We start from the raw sequence: 22,565 nt of genomic DNA on the forward strand, positions 1-22,565 counted from the left end.
TGTTTTCGTAATACAGTAGATATCGCTATTAACCATTACACCAACACAGTGTTAACACTGCCATGCTCTCCATCAGGCATCGCCTACCCACCACTAAACAAAATATACCCGACCAAAGTTTTGAACTGACATGACTGAAAATCCTTGATTCCTAATCAGAGATGATATATTTATTAAGAATAGATGTACTATTGTACATGTGATGTATCAAAGAACGGTAATTTACCAGTTAAGCCAGAGCACCAGTGTCATCCCAGTTGCACCACAATAGCAGTAACTTATTCTATAATGACTCAAACCTGCTCAAATTCTTGTGGTGTTTGGTTTTATACTAACGTGTGGTTTTATACTAACACTGTATTACTTAGTTATTTGTTTATTACCATATGTTGTAATTATTATACAAAGCTTGTTCCAGACTATATAAAGAAAGACAATGCACAGCAATATGGTACAGTCAAGAACATCCTTTTTATTCAATCAGGTGCTGCTCTTCTCAAACTGTGTTTTTCTTCTTATGGAAAAGAAACTGTAATTAACACATGCATTTCACCTAGAGCTCTGGGGGTGTTCTCATAAAGAAGTGGTGCTGCACTGAGGATGGAGACAGAGGCATAGAAGAGCTGGGAGTCAGGGGGCCTAGGGTGCTGCCTATTACACCAATAACCATACACGCTTAAGGTAAAGAACAAAATAAACAACAGAACAAAAACATGGAGCAGTCCAGCATGAGGTGGTCAGAGGAGAAAAATAAATTGGTTTCCCTGAATCCTCAAAGAGAGGTCAGGTTCATGCTGGTTTTTTTTAAAATCTATCTGGTCGTTGTGTTTTAAATGGCTAATACTGCTGAGTTTTCCACCGTGAACAATAATACTTCACTTTAAGAGATTGATTTGATGGATATTGGATATGTCCTGGAAATGCCACCCCCCTGCTTCAGCCTCATGCAGGACAAGTCCGGTTATAAGGTGCTTGTAGCTTTCATTTACAGTCAGGCATTTACAGGCATTCTCAAAGAGAGCCCAAATGACAGCATACCCTGATAGCAAATATTAAAGAAATCCAAATTAAAAGAAAGCAAAACAAAGAGGGGAAATAACAAAAAGCCAAAAAATAAATAGCTAAAACAAACTCTCATTATAGTCCAAGCAGCTCCTTTCCAACATCCCACAGTTCAGCCTTTGCTCTCGACCCCATTTATCTTCTTTGTAAACCTCTTCAACCCAAACACATGAAACCCCTGTCGTCTCTTCCTAACCCACCCAAGGACACCCCCAAAAAGCCCGTCAGCGTAATTTGTTCACTTACATTAGCTGTTGAATGGAGAAGCCGAAGAAGATGGGTATGGTAATACAACGTGAAGTATACAGACAAGAATAACGTGAGCTAACTGCATTCTGCTCAGACAAAAGTTTTTCGGCAATATTTTTTTTCACCCTCCCGACAGCGGAGAAGGCAGGAGAAAGAGAGAGAGAGAGAAAGAGACAGAGAGTGACAGACACACAGTTACAGACTACTCCATTGTCTAAGAGAAAAAAGACAGTGGAGACAGAAGGGAAGAAAAAAAGCAAGAGCTGAACAAGAACAAGTTTTTTTGCCTTTTCAAAAAAAGTTTTCTCATTATTTATCAATAAAAAGTAAAGAACTAATTCACACCAGTTTCCTTTTGTACTATATATATATATATGTATATATATACGGCTTTGAAAAGGAAGAGAGGATATAAGGGAGGTACAATGGAGGGGATTCATTTCGAAGCCGGAGGAAAAGAGTTGTTCCTGAGTGCTGAAAAGACAACAACCTTTTGCCTCCTTGTAGCACTCAGGGCCAACCAGCTACCTCGAGTGGATTCGAAAAAAGGGCAATCTGGATTACAAAATGGAGTCTGTGAACAAAAGGCACTTTTAAGGGACAACCTTTAACTGCTGGGAAACTATACACTACAGCACAAGCACTATAAGAGTCATTTACAGAGGAGGGGGTGGAACAGGGGAGAGGCTCACTTTGCTGCCTGTTTCAGAAATGGTTTCAAATTTACAATAGTTGATGCCCTTTTTTGTTGTTTATTATCTGTGCAGGACACAGAAGGTCTAACTAACACACTTTCCACTTTGACTCAGGTGTCTCAACACAATCTCCTGAGCTCTGTCCAGCTCTGGATTCAGAAACGTATTAATGTGATCATGGGAATAAAAAGATTTCTGGATGCAAAGTAGCTCCCACAGCACAGGGGAGGAACTTGTCATGCATTTATGATAAAACATGTTAAATTAGGAGTAATTTAATTTTGCTGGTGAGTTTCAGGCAGTGCATGGGTAAGTTATTTGAACAGTTTCGTAGGCTTGACAGTATAGGTTTGTTTGTTTTCTAAAGGTTGAACCAAAATGCCTTTTGTGTCACAACCTTAAGGAATAGGAACCTCTCCCCCCACTCAATACAAATAGAAGAAGAATACAAATAGAGAGAGGAATAATGCTGTTTCCTAAATGGTCTGTTATTTTTGTTCATTACAATCCATTTATAATAGTTCTGAATGTACTTTATAGTGTTAAAGCACCAGTTTTCATCTGATAGAATTTTTTTCTGAAGTTGTGTACATTTTTTCCTTCAGCCCTCCCACATTTTTATAAACAATGATTACACATAAAACATTAAAAAAAGAGACAAAAGGAAATAAAAACAAATACCCCCAACTTACAAAGACTAGGATTTTTCGTGGCCCTCTAGTTTAGAGTCCTGGAGCTTATGGACTTGAAACAAATACATTTTTTTTCTCTTTTCTCTTAGCTTTCTTAAAAATCTCTAACAGACAAACACAATGATCTACCCAATGCATTGCACGTGGCTCAATCGACACATATTTTTCAATAATAATACTTTCCATCAAAAAACAAACACTTTTTTCTTCGAACCTACTGTCGATTTTAACATGTTTATTTAGGTTTTATAATGCTGCACTGCAGATGGTGATGGCGTGTGTCGTTTGATTTGCACTGGTAACAGTAAGGTGATTTTACTGAAACGAGTAATGGGGTAAGGTGAGAGTTCAGAAAATAACTAGACTGCCAACAAGCTCATGTAGTAAAAGTTAAAAAGGAGCATATCTCATAAATATATATGTATAAGATCTCTCTCTCTGTCTTTACAAAAAAAGGTTGCAGTCCTCTATAAAGATCTGTCCTAGGCCAATGGTTTCCACATGCACCAACGCTACAAATCCCTGTAGCTTTAGCTTATATGTGGGAAGAGAACCTGAAGTCAAGTTTATTACTAATTGCATGAAGGGAATACAGAGGCACTTTCATATATTGTTATAGACTTGATATATGGTTTTAGTACGTAGAGCTAATGTTACTAGAGAAGCTGAGAACAGGGTCTCAGCCCTGTTTACTATCCCTGCAAAATAGAACCAACAGCTAGGCAGTCCAGTTATTTTGTGAGGTCGGCTTTTGTTGGATTGTGTCATCATGAAAATAATACCAATAGCAATTTTAATGTGAACAATTACATAGAAAATATCTCAAATTAAAAAAAAAAATCTTAAGTGAATGAAAAACCATTAACAAAGGCAGTTTGGAGAACCAAATATAAAGGCTTCCCTTTATAATTTTATGTCAGGTTGTTGGTAGTGTTGGTGTGCATTTTATGTGTCTTATATATGTGTCTCTGTGTGTATTCCTCTAAGTTTTCCTGTGGCTGGACTACGGGATACAGCGTGAAGCAATGCAAAGGACGCAAGTGATGAGCTCTTGTTACTGTGCTGTCCATGTGTGAGAGATTTGATAAACTGATGTTACTGTTTCACTGAAATCTGTTCTGCAGAAATCTGAGTTTGATACTGTGCTGCATATTACAGCAAACTAAAGAAAAAGATGATGACATGCAAGAGAATGTTAAAACAATCCAAATGAGACAAAACCAAATCTGGCAAAAACTGCAAAATCTACAAACTAAATGAAAGCTTATAAAATAAAAATGATGCTGAGTGTGCTACCGAAAATTTAATTCCTAGTCTGAAAAAACAGTGAGATGATTCTGTGAGTGGTTGTGTGACAGACTAGTCTAGAGAGGATGGTCTGTATATACTGTATGCAAGTGTTTTTGAGTTCATATGTGTATTTGTGCTGAATGTTCCAGGGCTCAGATGTTAGCACAGGCACATCCCTGCAGTGGCAGTTAGTCTCTACTCACTTCTGTAATCACTCATCTGAACGTTGAGGTGCAATACTGTTCATCCCTTATTAAAAAAATTAATAGTGCATAGGTGAGGGGATGAAAGAGCGAAAGTAGAGTTAGTGTTATGACTTTATGTCGTGTGTTTGCTCGCTTGCACTTGCTTCATGGCTTTCACTTCTCCCACAGCAAGACACCCTGATACTTTGACAGGTAAACAAAGACTAGCCACTTAGTGCATATATGTCACACCATCGGATGGTGCCACCATGATTGGCCAATCAGAAATGAAAGAGGTTTAGGGCTGAGAGAATGGAGTGGCAGAGTGTGCCAACACACAGGTGTGTGGCTGTGGTTTTGGTCTGGACCCCAGCAAGCACTGATGAGATGGAAGAGATGTATGTCAGTTGGAACCATGCACCTGGAGGAGAAGTGTATGTAGAAATACATAGATATGGAGGTGTGCAGTTTGCATGGCAATGTTTTTTTTAATGTGCACATCTGACTTCACCATTTACCACTATTTGTTCTTTTTGGATCTCGCAGCCAATGTATGGATTTTCATTGTGGAGACAGCAAAATTAAAAAAAAAAATAAAAAAAAAAAAAAGAGAAGAAAAAAGAAGAAACAATTAATGTATAATTGGTCATTGTGTTTCCTTTCTGACATTTGTGGTGTGTGTGAGACAGTTCCTCATCTATTCCTCCTCTGTGAGTCTGTCCACTCAAAGGGGGACGAATGGGGGACAAACGATCCTGTATAAATTGTGTTAGATTGGGAGTCCTCTTGGAACGGTGTGGGGGTTTCTGGTTTCTGTAGTAGTACTTTGAATAGTGTTGGCGAGAGAGAAAGACCATTTTAGTGTCAGCAGTCTGTTCTTTATGAGCGTTGATCTGTACTTTTTTCAAATTTCCAATTTTCATGACACAATTTTAGCTGTTGATTCAGAGAGGCCTTGTCAGAGGAACCAGGACTGTGGAGAAGAGAAGAAAAGAATATTAGTCTCAGTCTTGAAGCATTTAGTGCAACAAAATTAAAAGGAAGAGTGAGAGCTAATTACCTACAAATACATACAATTTATTACTATCAAAGAAGGACATACAAAAAGTTATAAACACAGAATCATTTTAAATCTCCCCATCAAGGTTATATGATATTTCTCCAGACTTGCAAAGCGATCAATAGGACATAAACCAGAGAAAAACTGCTATAGAACGAGCTTTTTATTTAATCCCTTATCATTGCCTTTCACTGGAGTCACTGGATAATTTCACAACAACCATCTAAAAATAAAATTAAGTCAAACAATCAAACAAACAAACAAACAAAAAAAGCTGTAGGGTTTGTAAGTAGACACTGATTTGTTTCAGGTAAACACAGGCAAAGCCAGATAGGAACTTCCATTGTAAACAATCATTCACCCACTAGGTGGCAACCTTGTACTCCTACTTTTACTTATTTAAAGTACTTGCTTAGCTCAGCTTTTTCATACAGCATTGAAAAGTTACTGCCTAAACTTCACCACTTGCTGTTTTTAAGAGGGCTGACTCATTAAAACACTTATGCTACAAACAGCATTAGGACAGCAGTTTTTTTATTCTACTGAACTGCTTCCTAGTGCCAAAACAGTATAACTGCTGTGTCCCGCACTACCAGTTTACATGTAAGGCGATCGTCCTAATATGTCTCTGCTCTGTGGGCCCAAGTGGCCTCAGGATACACTGTAAAGCTATTAAGGGCAGCTACACCGGAGATCTAGTTTCTGTTTGATAAGAGGGCAGAGAGGAGGCTTTGGCACATGCTGAGCTGTTCTGGCTGCCTCTGACATTCCACAGGCCTCAGCGCAGGGAGAGCAGCACATTAACCCACCTTTAACAGCAAACTCTCTGTTGTTTCCCACTCTAGCAAACTAGATTTTAGCCTCCACTCAACCTCCATCACTCCTCCTCCACCTCTTCCTAACCCCTTCTACCCATGATCCTTTGGTGTTTGTAGATCACCCCTCCTCCTGGCTCTAACTTCCCTTAACCCCCTTCTCTTTTCCTCTCCCCGTTTCTCTCCGGCTCTCCCAGTGTAATCCTTGGCAGTGGAAAGTGACCCCCCCCCCCCCAACTCAAGCCCCCTTCAAGTCCAAGTTCAACTGCCTATGACATCATGTCTGGTTGCTGCAGGCAACCAGACAGTCAGGACGTGACTGTGGAGTGCAGTGAGCTTTAACTAACTCCCTCTATCGTTTTTTTCCCTCCCTTTCTCTCAATGCCTCTTACGTTTTCATACATGGTCCCTTGTCTCCCTTGCCTCTCCTGCATAGCTGAGGTCTCACCACCAGAGAGCTCCTCAGACCAGCTTTTCAGCACTTCTTGCTCTGAAGCCATTGGAAAGACTCCCTCTGTCTTGGCTAGTTGGCTAGTTGGCTAGCAGGCAGCAAGGCGGGCTGGCAGGGCCATCGTCTGAACCTCTCCATATGCCAGAGAACAGCAGGATAGACAGAGACCTCTGTTACTCACTCTGGCTAAGGCTGGTACTGACCTACTAGGCGAGGCTAACTGGGAGTAGTTGATACAAATGCCTGGTTTATTATTGTGCAGGCTGCAAACCTGGTACAGTGGAAAATTATTTTTTTTATTAATGTTCTAAAAGCAATAGCAGGAGATAATAAGCATTCTGAACAGATGTAAGCTGTTGTCAAAGCCCTGTAGTTTTTTAGTAGAGAAAATGAGGGGCAAGAGTTTTGGCACAGAGTTGAAGTGTATGTGCGTGTGTGCATACGCTCTCATGCACATTTGGATGGTGTTTGGATGTCCCCCGAGTGCCAGGGCTACATCTGTGGGAGAGTGGTGCAGGTGGGGAGCTCAAAAATACTAGAGCGAGCAGCAGGAGGAGTGAGTGAGAGAAAAAAAAAAAGGGGGGGGGTCTGAGTGGAGCTGTGCTGAGGAGGAATGCAGATTGTTTCCATGTGTGGGGAGGACAGGAGAGCTGAGTTGGCTGCAGGCAGGTGCGGTTAGCCCCTAATGAGAAAAGTTGTGTTGGTAATGGAGGAGGCCCAAGACACTGCAGCCCAGTGGCAGAGCACAGCCAAAACTAAAACCACAATGGAGTGCACAACTGGCCTCACACACTGCACTAATACACACTGCAAAGCCTAACAGAGATAAATCAACACTGATGGAGCTGAAATGGACTGGTACTGACTAACATTCACTACTGTGGCAGAGACACTGTAAACCAATACTGAAACTAAAACCTTGATACACAGGCAACACTAAGGTGGGGAAATTTCAAACTAATTATCAACAATACCTATAAGCTACATATTTCCTCACTTGGGTTTAATAACAAGACCTCTTTGCAAAAGAACAACAACAGCCGAACGTCCATTTTCTAGCATGTTCCAGGGCTTTTAACTCTTTCATGTGGTCTGTATCCGTCTGAAGCCCAATGGAGGTGGCATGAGACAAATGAGCTTATAACATCATATCTTCATCAACTTCTTCTTCATCTGTTGATGAAGGTAGTGAGACAAAATTGCTCTAGAAAAACCTTCTAAGATTATGCGAAGTTTGGATTACTTTGTTAAAATATTCAATTCTTCACTGAAAAATCTGGGGTCCAGGTAACTTATGCATTGCTAAACCTCATCTTAAATAACCATACAATATATCACCACTGTTGCCATGGGCTGAATCACTGATTGTAGCATACTGCCAACTGTCTGAGTATTGCCTCTATATCATGGCCTTCGCTCTGAATAAGATGCTTGTCCATTTAAACTCAAGAATCCCTGCATTAACAGTGTACTAGTAAGTCACATTTACATATAGGTACAGCGCTGTGCAGTCACATTTGCAGCAAGCAATTAAGGAAAAGGGAGAAAGACATAAAATAGAGGAGGCGACAGAAGACAAGGTGGATAGGTGGATGTTAATTAAATGAGGGAGATTGGTGGGGTACCTGTGTCTGCTGGGGGATATTCAGAAAGTTGTCCCGTGTTCCGATGCCGACAAACCGGTTGGGAGCTGTGGAGCCTGGCGTGGAGTATGCTATAAACAGAGAAAGACAAGTGTGTACATGCTTTTATACACACAGATACACACTGAGCTTATAGTAGAGTTTGATGCTCTCATCACTGTAATATTAATTCACTGTAGCACTACGCGTCAGCACTGGGAAAAGACAGTAAGGGTCAGGGATACTGATGCCCTATTATACACATGTGATTTGTTCATATTGCTGGTATGTTGTTACTTTGCTCCTTAACTAATCTGTGACTAACAAGGGGATGCACCATCTGTAATGATTAGTGCTAAGATGAAGAAGTTGTTTCCTCCAAATATGGCTGCAGTGTTAGTCACAGACGCTCCTCAGCAGCCCCTGGCCTCAGTAATAAGCCATTATATAAAACTACTGAAGATTCACTGTGGGTCTAATAAAAGGGTGACCAATGGAGAAACTGTTTTAATCACCAGTGGTTTTCACTGCTCCATCTAAATTTATTACATTAAGAGGAGCATCTTGCCTGCAAAGAGACACCATTCAGTGATGTCACAGGATCAAATTTAGGGCAGTTGTGCTCACTGGACTCCAACATGGCAGGTGAGTTGAACTTTTGCTGGGGATGACTTGAGTGAGGTTAAGAAGATGGGGATGTGTGGAGGTGACAGTGACAGGGCTGAAACTGATGCATGAGTGAGAGTGTACCCTGTGCGTGTGTTTATCTTGTGACTGTAGTTACGATATCTTGAAGAGACAAAATTAGAAGGGGGGGAAAATACAGTGATAACAGTCACTGGAATGAGAAAAGACGGAAAATTCGATATTTATTTATATATGATGTTCATATAAATAAATAATAAAGTCACACGTTAATCTGAGAGAGCTGGAAGGGGGAGGGGAGGAAAGCTTGATAGGACAGGAAGAGGAGGAAAAAGTCAAAACAAAAATAGGAGAAGGCGCCCCGGCTGCTCCGTCCAGTGCCCTTCTTGGTGTGCCTCTCCCATGGCCCGACTCTCACACTGCACCTGTCTGGGTGGAACCAACCAAAGCTTCACCACTCCCTGATGACACTCCTCTCTCCCGCTCCCGCATTATAGCACTAATTAGACAGGTTTGATTAGATTTTATCATTCATGTTTAGAGAGAAAGGGGTTGTTCCCGTTATACACTCATTATATATTATAAAGTCCCATGTTTTTTGTTGCTCTAAATCTTTAATTCTTGTGAGATCTGTGTGAAAGTTGGGAGGGAATTTGGTGGGCAAAGTGGGGCATGTTGTTTTTTTGGAGTCCACGCCAACTGCCCTAATTTTGTTCCCTTAAAAAGAAAAAATAGAGAAATAAAGGAAAAAAGAAACAAAGAAATGAGGATATGAGAATATATCAAATAAGGAAAAGAAGAAAGCAAAAAAAGAAATGAGAGAAGGGGGTAGATTGTATTGCCGCCTTTACAGACAGACATGCAAAGTCTGCATTGATCAAAGGCTTGTAGCTAAAGAGGCGACGTGCATAGGGCCCTAGTCTACTCTGACCCCCCCCCCCCCCCCCCAAACAAAAACAAAACAAAAATAAAAACAAAAAACTATGAAACACATCAAAAAGAAGGAAGAGAGACTACACTGCCTCTTGTGGAGCTAGCAGGAAACCAACACCAGAGAGTGAAAAGAGATCATAAAGAGGCTTTGAGAAATGGACTTCTGCAAAGACATGAAGAAAGAAAGAGACTGAACTTCACAGCAGGTGAGAGCAACAGAACAGTTTGAAAGAGGATCTCTGGTTTGGCAAAGGCGTGGCTTCTGCCAGGAAAAAAATGGATCTTGCTAGTATACCACAGTATTGTAGCATACAGTTTTCAAAGTAATGGATAAAATAGGAGTGAAGCTCCTGGGGCTGCTGAGTGTTTGATGAGACTAAAACTTTACTGAAGGCAGACAATCTGCTAAAATACAAAAAACTGCAGCAGTCATGGTAAATATTTCAGACCTGTGCTTTTTCAGTACTGGAGATGCAAAATTACAGCAAGCGTAGCTGCGGGAACTTCTATGATGACTACATCTGTTCTAGCATAAACTTGATATTGTATGCCTTAAACAAATTAGCTGCCAGCTGAGAGCTAACCAACCTGCGGGGGGTTGAAAGTTAATCGGACTGGCCTATGAGAGAAGTCTTCGAGGAGGCTGGGGCAGTAATGGGGTTTGTGGAGAGGAGTGGGAGTGGGGGGTGACTTACACGGAGATGCGGGTGAGCTGAGTCCACCGTCAGTGGGCGTGCTGATGGTTTTAGAGTCGGGCATGGGGAGGGGCACAGGGCGTGCCACCGGGGGTGGCGGGGGCAGCAGGAAGGACCCTGGCATTTTGCTCTGGCCACCTCCATTAGGCTGCAGATGGACCATACAGACAGGGTGAGCAGGACACACCCCGAGAATATACAGTCCAAAGGGAGCCAGACACACAGAAACACACAGACACACTCAACAAAGTCACACAGATATATCCCATGAAGGGCAAGACATTCATATACAGACAGACCCCAGACAAGACCCAAGACAGAAGACTTAAGGACCATCTGTCAGACACACACACACACACACACACACACACACACACACACACACACACACACACACACACACACACACACACACACACACACAAGATGCACACCAAACGCACACAATTAAAGAAACAAAACAAACAAAAACAACAGACAGTCTGGCCACAATTAGTGAATTAAATAGGAAGTGGAAAAATCATGTGTAACACACAAGGAAAAAAGAAAAATGGGGCTGTCAAAGTGACGGTTGTTATGGTGCATTTTATAGTAGAAGGGAAAATCGACAACATGAAAAAGTATGTGTGCAAGTGTGCATTGTCTATGTGGAAATTTTAGCAAGTGAACTGTTGAAAACACAGGATATTAAGACATAAAAAAGGTCTGAAAAGTGCTTTTAAAGTTGCTGAGAAGGCCAAGGTTTACAGTAAAAGGTTTACAGTAATACCAGCACACACTCTCTAGTGAATGTGTGTTTGAACGGTTCTACATTATCCCCATAAGGCCAGTGTACAGTACTTACAGTATATAGTAAGTGAATAAGTGTGGGCATGTTAATGGGGTTATTGGCAGGGCACCACCATTCAGGGATGTTTCACTGAATTAGGCCCACAACACCTTAAAAGGGCACAACTGTGTCCCACAAACACCTCCCTTTGATAGTCATTAGCTTCTGTATAATTTTCTCGTCGTTCTTAACGACGCAACTAGCTGTGTTACTTTCATTTAAATTTTGTAAAGATAACTATTGATTACTTAAAAATATATCACTGGAAACAACTACTGAAATGTATCACGAGAGTCTGTTCTGAGCACTGCTAATCTTGATATGTGCACAAATCTTTTATTGGCCCAGTTCAAGTTTGCAGCCCCGCTTCCTCATAACAATTCCACTGCCAGTTGCCTAGTCTATAGCTGCCCGTTGGTCTGCCTGCCTCAAAGAACTTCTTGATATTTTCATGCTAAACACAACTGTTAGACTCTTCTTAACTATATAACAAACACTGATGTTTCACTTGACAATGCTGCACCTGTACATCTAACAAAGATATGAAAACAACAAGCTGTAGTTATCTAAATAATCAATGATGCAGATTTTCTTTTATTCACTATGTAAATTCCACGAAAATATACAAATTTCAAATCAGTGTCCACAAGGCCACCCCACTATGACCTTTCAACTATCACCTTTCTTTGCTGATTCCAGAGATCACTTACCTGTGCGCTGGGCTGTCCTGTGCCATCGGTGCATACAAACTGCACAAACTCCTTAAGCGGGTCCTGGTGGTGATGATAGCGAATGGTGGGGTGGGTGAAGTATGGGCTGGACTGCTGGATGATAGAGGAGGAGGGGAAGTGCAAGGCTGAAGCTGAGGCACGGGGACTCCCTGTAGAGAAAAGTGTATAGGGGATAGAAAACAGAAATGGCAAATGGGAGGAAGAAGAGTAAGGAGCATATACAGGAGACCAAAAATGGGAACAAATACAATGAGATTGAGTCTATTTGTACTCATAGCACAGATGCTAAGCATACTTAACAATCTACACACTATGATATTCAAAATATTAACATGCACACCTGTTTTAAGATTATATAACACATGCATATGTTTTAACAAAGCAGCAGCACAGCTGGCATCAAAGCCAGGATGCTGCATAGGGATATTATTGTCATAACAGAGAAAATAGCTGTGACATTCTCTTGTGGTTGACTGACTGAAGCTGTTTCTGCTTACAAATGACTGGCATTATCCCCGGCTATTGGGCAACATCTGGTCTCATTCATTTTCTAAATCAGTTTGCTAGATTTCTCTGTACCTCTGGTAAACCTGACAACACTACACACACACATACACACACACACACACACAGACACACACACACACTGCATATACACTATTCATTTCTCACTCACACACACTCTGGTTTTTTCCACTTTTGTTTTATTGCTTGTTGGTGATGTCTCATCAATCAGCAGCAATACTTGCTGTGTGGTTCTGCCCAGTAGTTCGAAGCTTGAGAGAGATTCTCCCCTCTGCTCCCAGCCGACCACAAAACGCCTCCCGGAGACATTAGTCAGCCAGCCAGCCAACCACAAACACACACACAATTATACACATACTAGGCTTGACTGTCTGTCTTGCCTGCTAAGATTCTATGGCTTTGGCAATTTGGCAGACCAAACTAAAGAGCCAAGCTGCTAGGTGAGGGGAGCCTGGTGAACAAGCATCTGTGATTGTGTCTGTCACCTACCATCTCTTGTGTATACTGTACTGACAAAGTGTCTCTGTGCCTGTTAGTTCAAATTTTTTCCCACAATATTGGTGTCCTTGTCTTTTTGTGTCTGATTTTGTCCTGTGTTTGTGTGTTTGAGAATTATGTTTTAATTTGTGTGTCTCTTGGTTTTATGGATTTTTGTTTGATGGCTATATGAATCTGTTCCTCTGTCTGTTGGCCTTTTTTATGTGTCTTTTTACATACAGTATATTGGGGTGTGATAATTGCTGCCATAATGGTAGACTCTTTAGATTAGTATAATCAGACAACAGTCAATCTGGCAGCTCTCCATGTCCATCCTGAGCCAAAAACAGGTCATAAAACATCCAGTCCTTATCCGTGAACACCAACACTCACTAGACCTATACAACAAGAACTAACAGCTCCAGTCCATCCAAGGTAAGCCATGATTTTAACTGTGTCTTTCCTCTGTCTGTTTACCCCCATTCTTTTTCATCTCTTCTTTCCTCCCTCCCATCATCCTTTAGACTCTTTTTAGAACCAAGGCCTCGGAGGGACACTCCATTTGGATGGCAGCCATTTTAGCACACAGAGTCTTCCACAAGTGTAAATTTACACATGCTTGCATGTGTGTGTGTGTAATTGTGTGCATGAGCACAAATGCACCAATACACAATTTCTAAACACTGTCTCATTACTGCCTCTCTATTACATTAAACCTCTTTGCCAACAGTCCTTACACATATTTTGGAGACTGTGAGAAGTTACTGTAGTTGGGGAACAAAGAAACCCGAGCTAGATTCTCACACCTTTTCAACTCAAACACAAAATAGAGAAGCAAATTTTAGAAATCAATCTAAACACAAAATTCAATCTGGTGTGGTTTCTCAAGGGGTTATACGACTGCTCTGTGAAGATAAACAACATGGCTTAAAAGTGTGAGATCTGGTTTCCTAAATATACTGTGGGAATTTCTGCAAATAGAACTCAATACATTTCAACATGGAGGGCAATAAGTCTAAATGACCTTTGCATTGTAGGTCTGGTTTGGCTGTAGATCAAACCATCATTGTGAAAGACAAATGGAATGGGAACAAGAAATAAAGGGAGGAGGACACATTTATTTCTTTGAAAAGTGAGACGAGCCAAGAGGGACCTGTTGGCAAATTTGAGATCCTGGAGACTTTGGGAATTCTCAGACTAGGGTTGCAGAAACAATGTTGCTCTAAAAACAAAAAGCTCATACAAGGATAACCTGCCCTTAGTGGGGCTTTTTAAAGACGATTTATAAAATTCTTTCATTAATGTTATCTACACTATAAATCTGTGAAGCTGCACAAGTTAAAACAGTTGATCAATCCAGGTTATTTTCTTATCCTTTTCACAGCTGTATTTGCCCTATGAAACCTAAAACAAGAAAAAAATGCCAGAAAATAGAAATACAATTAGTCATTTACAATTACAATTGGTCATTTAGCAGACGTTTTGATCCAAAGCGACGTACAAGCAAGTAGCAGCACTAGTGGCAACTGTGGGATTCAGTGTCTTGCCCAGGGACACGTGTGTGGCCAGAAAGAAAAGGAGTCGAACCACTGTGGTTCATGGACGACTGCTGTATTGACCAACTGAACTACCCGCCCCCTTCATTCTTTGCTTTCATGTTCTCGCAAAATTTTCAATTTAAGTGTGGTATAACAGCTGTAAGTCTACCTCTGTGTGTAATTGCACATATAAGTGTTTGGTTTTATTAGTTAGAGTTTAAGATGACACAGACAATTGAATTTATTATACAATGATAAACCATTGAGTTTACATGCAGGACGGACATAAATGCCACAAATGCATGAAACACTAAGATGTGAGGCCAATCAGTCAAAAAAGCATGGATGCAGTCGTGGTACCATGCAATCACAATATTAAAACATACAAATGCAAAGATGGTGGTAAAAATGGAGTGATGGAGAGAGGCTAAAAGAGAGAGAGAGAGAAATTTATGCCAAGGCATGATGATAGCAGTAAATTAAAGATGAAACTTTGCGGGTATATTGCTTCTCAGCGGTTGCAACTGCAAGATTGAAAAGTTTTGTTGTGCTTTCTCAGCTTGTTTAGCAGTTTTATTTTAAGGCACACGATTTCAGAATTTATTTTGTTTTGCAGGAAAGTTTTGCGATGTAAATATGTCAATTTAGCATCAAGTTTGACACTCCCTTTCCTTCTCTCTCTTTTTCAGATTATAAAAAGGGGGACTGGGGTTGTTGGGTTCATGGCAGGGCTCTCACCTGGTCTCACTCCTGCCAGCACAGGCAGCGGGTGGTGTGTGAACGCCATGCGGGGGGACCTCGTCTGGGAAGTCAGGGCGTTGAAATCAAACTTCCCCGGCTTCTTAAGTGAACCAGGCGAGGACAGTCCTGGCGAAAAAAAATGGGATCAACAAAAAAAGTGGAGGGAAGAGGGAGGAAAAGAGAGAGGTGGTTTTAATAAACAAAATGTTTCTTATTTAATTGGCTACACTAAAAAAAAGATAAAAAGAAAAAAGAAAAAAATCAATCTGATTCTTATTGAAGGGGACTTGAGCAATCATAATTTTTCTGATTAAGTTGTTGAATTGGTGTATGGCAATGCATTGCTCCCTGTTTTTCTGGCTCTTAGCCATTCACTCCTGACAGTTTCACTGAGTCAATCACAGGACTGACTCTCAAAATGATGTAATCAGAGAAAGATGTTAAGAAGACCCAAGAAATATTGTCTCTTAATGATGGGGTTTCTATAGGATTCCCAACTCCCAGGTTTAGTCACATATGAAATGAGCAATATTTTATATCAATATATCATAGTCTTTGTCTTCAAAGGAAGAAGGGGGGAAAATAGCTAAATCCAATGTGGTCTTTTTTTCCAGAGCCAAGCACATCTGTAGCTATAATAAATCCTCTTCTGTGCCACTGTATGTTTTTCTTTCTCATCTATTTCTCTCCGTTTCTCTCTTTTTTAGGTGCCAACTCCAGGCTTTCTCTGTGTATGAGGATGGCCACGATGCAGCCACAGCCAGCTAGTTGTGGTCTGGCGAAGCTCACAGGCTGACTGCACGAGAAGAAGGCTTCATTCAGAAATAGCACACACTGTACAGTATGGACACGGCAGCTGCTGAGTGCGAAAGACAAGCAGACGGACAGCAAGAGGAGACAGAGGGAGAGAAAGAGAGAGGCGAGAAGAATGTGGGAGACATGAAAATATGCGAGAGAGCAAGGGAGCGAAAGAGCAAAGCAGAACCTGTGAAAAATGCAGCAGTGTCTTGTTTTTCAATGCGTTTCTCTGGCGACATGTATGAAATTGGAATGTCATAAGATGTTAAATATGGTTATTATCTCTAGCTCACACTCACACACAGTGTCTGAACACAGTCAAAAGCACATGCACACACGTTCAATCAGAGAAAACACAGACTCTTACTACACCATTACATATAAGCAACAGACAATTATCTTCTTTGGTAAAGTTTTTAAAATCTTCCTAACAAGTGAGTGATGTGATAGTGTTCTCTTTTAGAATTTTTTTTTAGATCGTTGTTCAGCAGTCTATTTCTGTGGCCCGTCTGCATGAAACAAAGCATTAAATTTGATTCCTCCTCAGTTCTCCAGCTGGAGACGTGTGAAAGTCTATGGGAGTGTGGAGGCGTGTAAAACCTTCCCTCCCTGTGTGAAAGAGTTAAGTCTCAAGCAGGTGGGAGTGAATATGTGTGAACCATTTATGTCTTTAGCAAACATATATTTCCCCACCCCCCAACTATAGCTGGAGTCTGGGGGCTTATTGTACTGTCAGATGAATTCCAAGCATGAACACAACCTCGATCCCACTTCTGACACAAATAGTTAACAGTGATTGCTATGAAACTGTCACACAAGTAGGAGCAAAGTGGAATGAGAGAAGTCTGCAGAGACATCAACAAGGAAAAGCACCTGGAGGGAAGAGCTGAGAAAGATTTTGAGGGAAGCGTAAAAATCACATCCTTACAGATTAAACAGTTATGGATTCAGAGAGGTAGTTATGTGCTTTTATTTTGAAGTATAACATAAAACTCAAGTCTAGAAATCGGTGCCAGGAAACAGAAAATTTCAGATGAAGACTGACATCTGCATATAGGAAGTAATAACACTGTCACTATCACCAAGAGAACGTGAAAGACAATATTTTCAGAACTTCACAGACTGAGTAATGGTCTGATCTGGTTTGTGTGTGTGCAACAACTGCAGGGTTTCCTTTCCTGGCAATCCTTAATATTTCACTGGCAACCAATCAAGCACTCCTATGATGACCCTTCTGTCCCTTTGCACTAACAGGCCTGCCACCAGATGCGCCTCTGAACACACACACACACACACACACACACACACACACACACACACACACACACACACACACACACACACACACACACACAAACACACACACACGCAGACACACAGCTGAAAAAGACAGGACATAGCGGTTTAAACAAGTGAAGAAAAGTCTCTCCAGTGATTTAAACCACATATGTATGTCCAGCCATGTCTCTCCAAGGGGCTTTAACATTTAACTCCAAGCACAAAGCAAGGCCCCTCATCTCTACAACTCTCTGGTGTCTCAGGAAAATTTCACAATCATTTGGAACTAATATGAAGTCATGGTTGTTTTGTTTGTCTCCAATAACCTCCCCCACCAAAATCCTAGCCCCCGTGGAGCAGATGTCTACAGCATCCTCACGCATCCCAAGGCTACACACACACAGAAACACCATCTGGGACCATGGTTCAGCTGTGCATGTGTGTGATCTGTGTGCAGAAATCTATCCCGTGTGTATGTGAATGCAACCATCTTTTTGAGATTTATATGTATGAATGCCTCTTTATACATTGGGTGTGTTGCTGAACGTGTGTGTTCTATGGATTATGGAGGAAGTTGAAGAGCAGTTGGGGCAGTTGACAGACGGTTAGTGTGCACTTGCTTGTTTACATACCCCCACCTGGACAGGAATTCCCAGATGAGCTTTGCCTGTGGCAGGTGGGATCTTTTGGAAAATCAGATTTGGAGATTCAAATGATACCAGAATTACACATTTTTGCTTTTTCCATCCTTGATCTCCCATACATATCAATCTGTCATTTTTGCCTTGGTTTGTCTTGAGTGCATTGTAAGTTGAAATGTTTAACATTTTAAACCAACACACATTTGAAAATTATCATTTTAATATTTACATAATGTTTTGGCATCTTAATCTTTCACTTTACACTTTGTAAATTAATTGGATAAAGGGCCCGGATTTACACTCTATGCTACTCCTTAATTTGCCAAATTTGTTGTACAATGCTGTGTGCTGCACTTTGGAGAATAAGGGGGTTGTATACACACACACAGAGAGGAAGAGAGAGAGTGAGAGCAAGCGTAAGTGAGAGAAAGAGACAGGAAAAAGATGGGAGGTGAGGTGTGATGAACCTTGCAGCAGCCTCTGCTGTGGCTCTGATGAGCAGCCTCTTAATTACATTTACAGCTAAGTGGAACAGGAGCAAGAGAGCAGCCGCTTAGGCTCGGGTGAGAGTAGACTGGGGCAAAACCTAACCAAGACTCTTGGCTCCTTTAGTTCACACTCTGACAACCCTTCTCTCTCATTAGCTATCATCATTTAAGTTCCTCTCTTCTCTCTCCTTTTCCCTCTCTCACCTCCCAGCCTTCCCATCCACTTGTCTGCTTTCTGCTTCCCTCTCCTTCTTCTCTCCTCTGACATGTTTTCTCCTTCCCCAGGGTCCTTCCTGCTGTACACGTTTTCAATTAGACAGAAGGGAGACAGGGATGGGATGGAGGGTTGAAGGGAGAGGGTTTACACCTCTGATCCACAGGCGGTGAGCATTTTAATGAGAGATTGAAGCAAGGAAAGGATGGAGCAGCTGAGGGATTGAGGCAAGGCGGGCACCTGAACACCTGCAGGGGTGGGGAGCATGATAAGCATGTGTGTTTCAATGTGTGAACGTCTGCATAGGAGGGGGGTTGTAAGTGTGTGATTCACTGTGTGTGTCGGTGTGTGTCCATGTGCGTGTTTGTGTGAAGCGGGTGGGGGAGGTTGGCCTGTATATATAAATGAGTCACTGTGCATATGAGCCACATGGGGCAGAGTAGCACCTGCCGGTGGAGTCAGTGTTGGCCTACTGACATCTGTAGGTCAAGTGCTTCTGAAATGATTGAAGATCTATCTTTAGAGAGACAGGAACCATTGGTGAGCTAGTTGTAACATACTAGGTTTATGTTTATGTTTCACACATAAAAAAAAAAGTCTAAACTGGATAATCATTGACAAGCCTGGTATTGTACATCACAGAAAATGCCAATAAAAAAACTTTGATTAACAGGAATTACATGAATATGACAAAAACAAAACACTACTGAGGTAAACACACAAGGTTAGTGTAATTTTTGTGTATTCTATCCTTGTCCTTACCAAAAACACTATAGACAAACATACATACACACACACACACACACACCATACATGTATACACACAAACACACTCACACACAAACGCTAACACACAGACACACACATGAATGACTGAGCTACATAAAGGCTGATAAATAGAATATATATGAGTGTAATCAATGTTGTTCTAACCATGGTAAGGAAACTGCACGCCATCGTTTTCATGTTTTATCTTCCTCTCCTGCACACTCGCCAAATGGTGCTGCACTGAAAGTGGAGAAGGGTATTGTTAACAATGAGATAGGGAAAGAGTGAGAAACAGACATAGAGAGAGAAACAGAGATAATGAGAGGGAGGGAGAAAGATTTAAGAGTGAGCATTTGTGTAAGAGTGAGGCAGTGAATGACTTGTAATTGACACAACATCAGGTTAACTGTATATGTGGTGAGAATGAGGAAAGGTGAAGCCTTGGAATTTTGAAATGGGATTCAAATAAAGTTACTAAGAGAGTGATATTTTAAAGGGACTGGGTTGTTGGAGAGATGAGGTAGAACAAAAAGGGTCATGTCTTAAGCTGACTCAGAGGCTTTGGTTCCTGCCAAAACAATGGAAATACCAACAAAAAGCCATAAAACAGGTTTTTGTGAAATGTTATTTTATCCTTTATGCATCGTGGCATTTCTATTCTCAACGTCTGGGGCTATTTGGTGGATAGTGTTTAGTACCACTTATCCATTCTAAATCCAATATACTAAGGTTAAAGTGATGGTGTTGAAAAATTTCTGAGCAAACATTAGCACAATGCTTGATGCTTTAAATCCCATTTACTGAACATTAAAGAACAAAAGAGACTGTTCAGCATAAAATAGCCTCACTACAAGGTGACTGTAATATTTTTACCGGATGTGATATTTTTTTTCTTAGGTAGACCTAAATCTGGCCCGTCATTATTTATCTATCTAAGTCTCCTTTATTTTGGCAGGTATCCTCACAATTTTGTCATACATTGAGACAAATCAGAAAATTACAGAATCTAATATGCTTAAATATATGGCACGGTATAACTCTTTAATCACTTTAGTGCCTTTTTGCTATTGACACTGTGACCCATAGATCCTGGTCAATCATGGTCATCACTTCCAATATTAAATCAATTAAGCACAGCCAATTTCCATCTTTCTTAAATATTATTAGCTTGTGGGTATGAGGAGCAGTCTCATGCGTTGCTGTTTGTAGATTGGTGAAATGCAGTCACTGGGCTTTTAGGAAGGTGGCTGGATGGGTAAATGGGAAGTTTTGAGGGTTGTTTAGATTTGTGTACATCTGAGTGAACATATAGGAAGAAATACATAAGCAGGCATTAGTTTGGACTTTGTGTTGGTGGTAGAGTGGTGGTCAGGCAGGAGAAAGAAACAGTTTCATGATGCTTGCTTAGTGAGTGAAAGGTGTGGAGTGGGATAGGTGGGTACCTGCATCCATGTCGTTGGGCCACGCACTAGACTGGGAGGAGCTGGCAGCAGGCGAGCGTCCAGGGTAGAAAACATCATCTGTGGGGCTCTCCAGCTCACTGTCATCTAATGACTTCCTCTTCGTGGAGCTGAGGGCGTAGGGAGGATGTTTGGAGGGAAGAGCACAGGTGAGAGGCAGAGAAAGAGATGGTGGAATAGAATGCATCATTTTTTTCTTTAATGAACAATGGCTAAAAGAACTGATAACTTTAAAGATGTTGAATAGAAAAAGCTATGGGCTTTGCATCTTCGTGAAAACTATACTACAAACAGATATTCAGAACAGACATAAAGCACACACTTACAAAATTTAAAATTACACATGAAAAAGTAGGAAACAGAAAGAAAAGTTAGAAAGAAGAGACAGACACATGGTAAGACTCTCTCTCTCTCTTTGTGTGTGTCTCTGTGTATTTTTCTGTGCACATGTCACATTAGTTTGTGTCTTTGTAGGTGTTTATAACTACCTCCGTGGAAGATTTGCGTACAACTCCACCTCAGACCTAAAGTAATAGCAGATGACAAAAGGTAAGGAGAGAGAAAGAGACGAGTTTAGAAAGACAAAAAAGAGGAATAAGCAGAAAGAGCCATCACACAACCATAAAGATAAGAACATCTAACAGGTAGACACACACATACATAAAAAGGTTAGGAGGCCTGTGGGATTAAATGTCTTTCATAGCAAGAAACCTCAATGAACCAGTGTACTTGACTTGCCAGTAAAACCTTCCTTGCGATAAGAAGCATTATACTTCTGGCAGAAATTACTGTGACTTCACACTTCCCTCCAGTCTGTTGTTGGCAGCAAATCACATACTATGGTGCTAAAGCCACATGGAGACTTCGCCAAAAAAGAAACTTTACTAAAGGCAAACAGCCAGACTTATAATGGTCATTGGTGTTTCCTGACCGTTCTATACACTCCCACTTTCTGTGTGGAACTGTAGTTAATATTTTCTACCTGGTGGAAGGAGGGGAGGTGAGGGAACGTCGCCCCAGAGCCACCTGGTTGATGTTGTAGTAGCTGGGACTGCTGTCCAGGTCAGCCAGTGAGAAGTTAGGACCTGATGCTGTGGCTACAGGAGCTGACGTGGAAAAAATAGAAGAATAGAAGGAAATGATCAAGAATGACTTGTATATTCCAAAAATATAGGTTTTTAGTGAAGGAAAATATTCATCCAGTTACATTGTGCCTCTATTAGTGCTAGACTGCTAAGTTGAGCATTTTTGGTCCCACTAAGGAAACAAACTGTTTAAGTCACAAATCATACTGCGATTATTGCTATTCTTATTTTTTGCTACTTACTCTGTGACACTCTGACCAGCTCTGCCACGTTCCATACCCCTGAAGTGACAAAGCAGTCCTGGAAACTCAGGTGCCCTATATAGAAGATGAAGTGATCATGACTAAAACAAAGACTCGAATGCTTTAGAGAAAAACAGCACTACTTCAGAAATTCATAGATTTGTGATTGAAAATAAAAATTTTTAAAAATAACAGAAGAAGCCCCAAAAATCCCATCCCTTTGAGGCGACGACCATCTGCAACTATGTTTGTGGATCAACATCTGTCTGAGTGTGTTTGCTAATTGGTTCCATAATTGGAATATGTTAAGACTGATGAGCATGATAGAATCAATTCTAGTATGCTGATTTGACAGT

General features: G+C 41.0%; 1 protein-coding gene across 18 annotated transcripts in view; it reads right to left on the reverse strand.

Annotated features, from left to right (window-relative positions):
* Window positions 1–447: 447 nt before the first annotated feature.
* Window positions 448–22,565, reverse strand: part of LOC137123522 (nuclear factor 1 X-type-like) — a 103,756-nt gene continuing 81,638 nt past the window's right edge. For 5 of the 18 annotated variants that reach the window (XM_067497347.1, XM_067497349.1, XM_067497348.1 and 2 more), the window contains 10 exons: window positions 22,210–22,284; window positions 21,865–21,988; window positions 21,371–21,406; window positions 20,865–20,992; window positions 19,588–19,662; window positions 15,233–15,361; window positions 11,934–12,103; window positions 10,395–10,542; window positions 8,125–8,213; window positions 448–5,146 (listed from right to left, as the gene is read on the reverse strand). In XM_067497347.1, the coding sequence (XP_067353448.1) occupies window positions 5,132–5,146; window positions 8,125–8,213; window positions 10,395–10,542; window positions 11,934–12,103; window positions 15,233–15,361; window positions 19,588–19,662; window positions 20,865–20,992; window positions 21,371–21,406; window positions 21,865–21,988; window positions 22,210–22,284 (989 nt within the window). In that variant the 3' untranslated portion in view covers window positions 448–5,131. Of the gene's footprint in view, window positions 5,147–8,124; window positions 8,214–10,394; window positions 10,543–11,933; window positions 12,104–15,232; window positions 15,362–19,100; window positions 19,172–19,587; window positions 19,663–20,864; window positions 20,993–21,370; window positions 21,407–21,864; window positions 21,989–22,209; window positions 22,285–22,565 lie in introns of those variants that run through there. The other 13 variants (XM_067497358.1, XM_067497353.1, XM_067497352.1 and 10 more) reach the window with 13 other exon arrangements.

Source organism: Channa argus, chromosome 3 (genome assembly GCF_033026475.1).
Source record: "Channa argus isolate prfri chromosome 3, Channa argus male v1.0, whole genome shotgun sequence".
Classification (NCBI taxonomy): domain Eukaryota; kingdom Metazoa; phylum Chordata; class Actinopteri; order Anabantiformes; family Channidae; genus Channa; species Channa argus.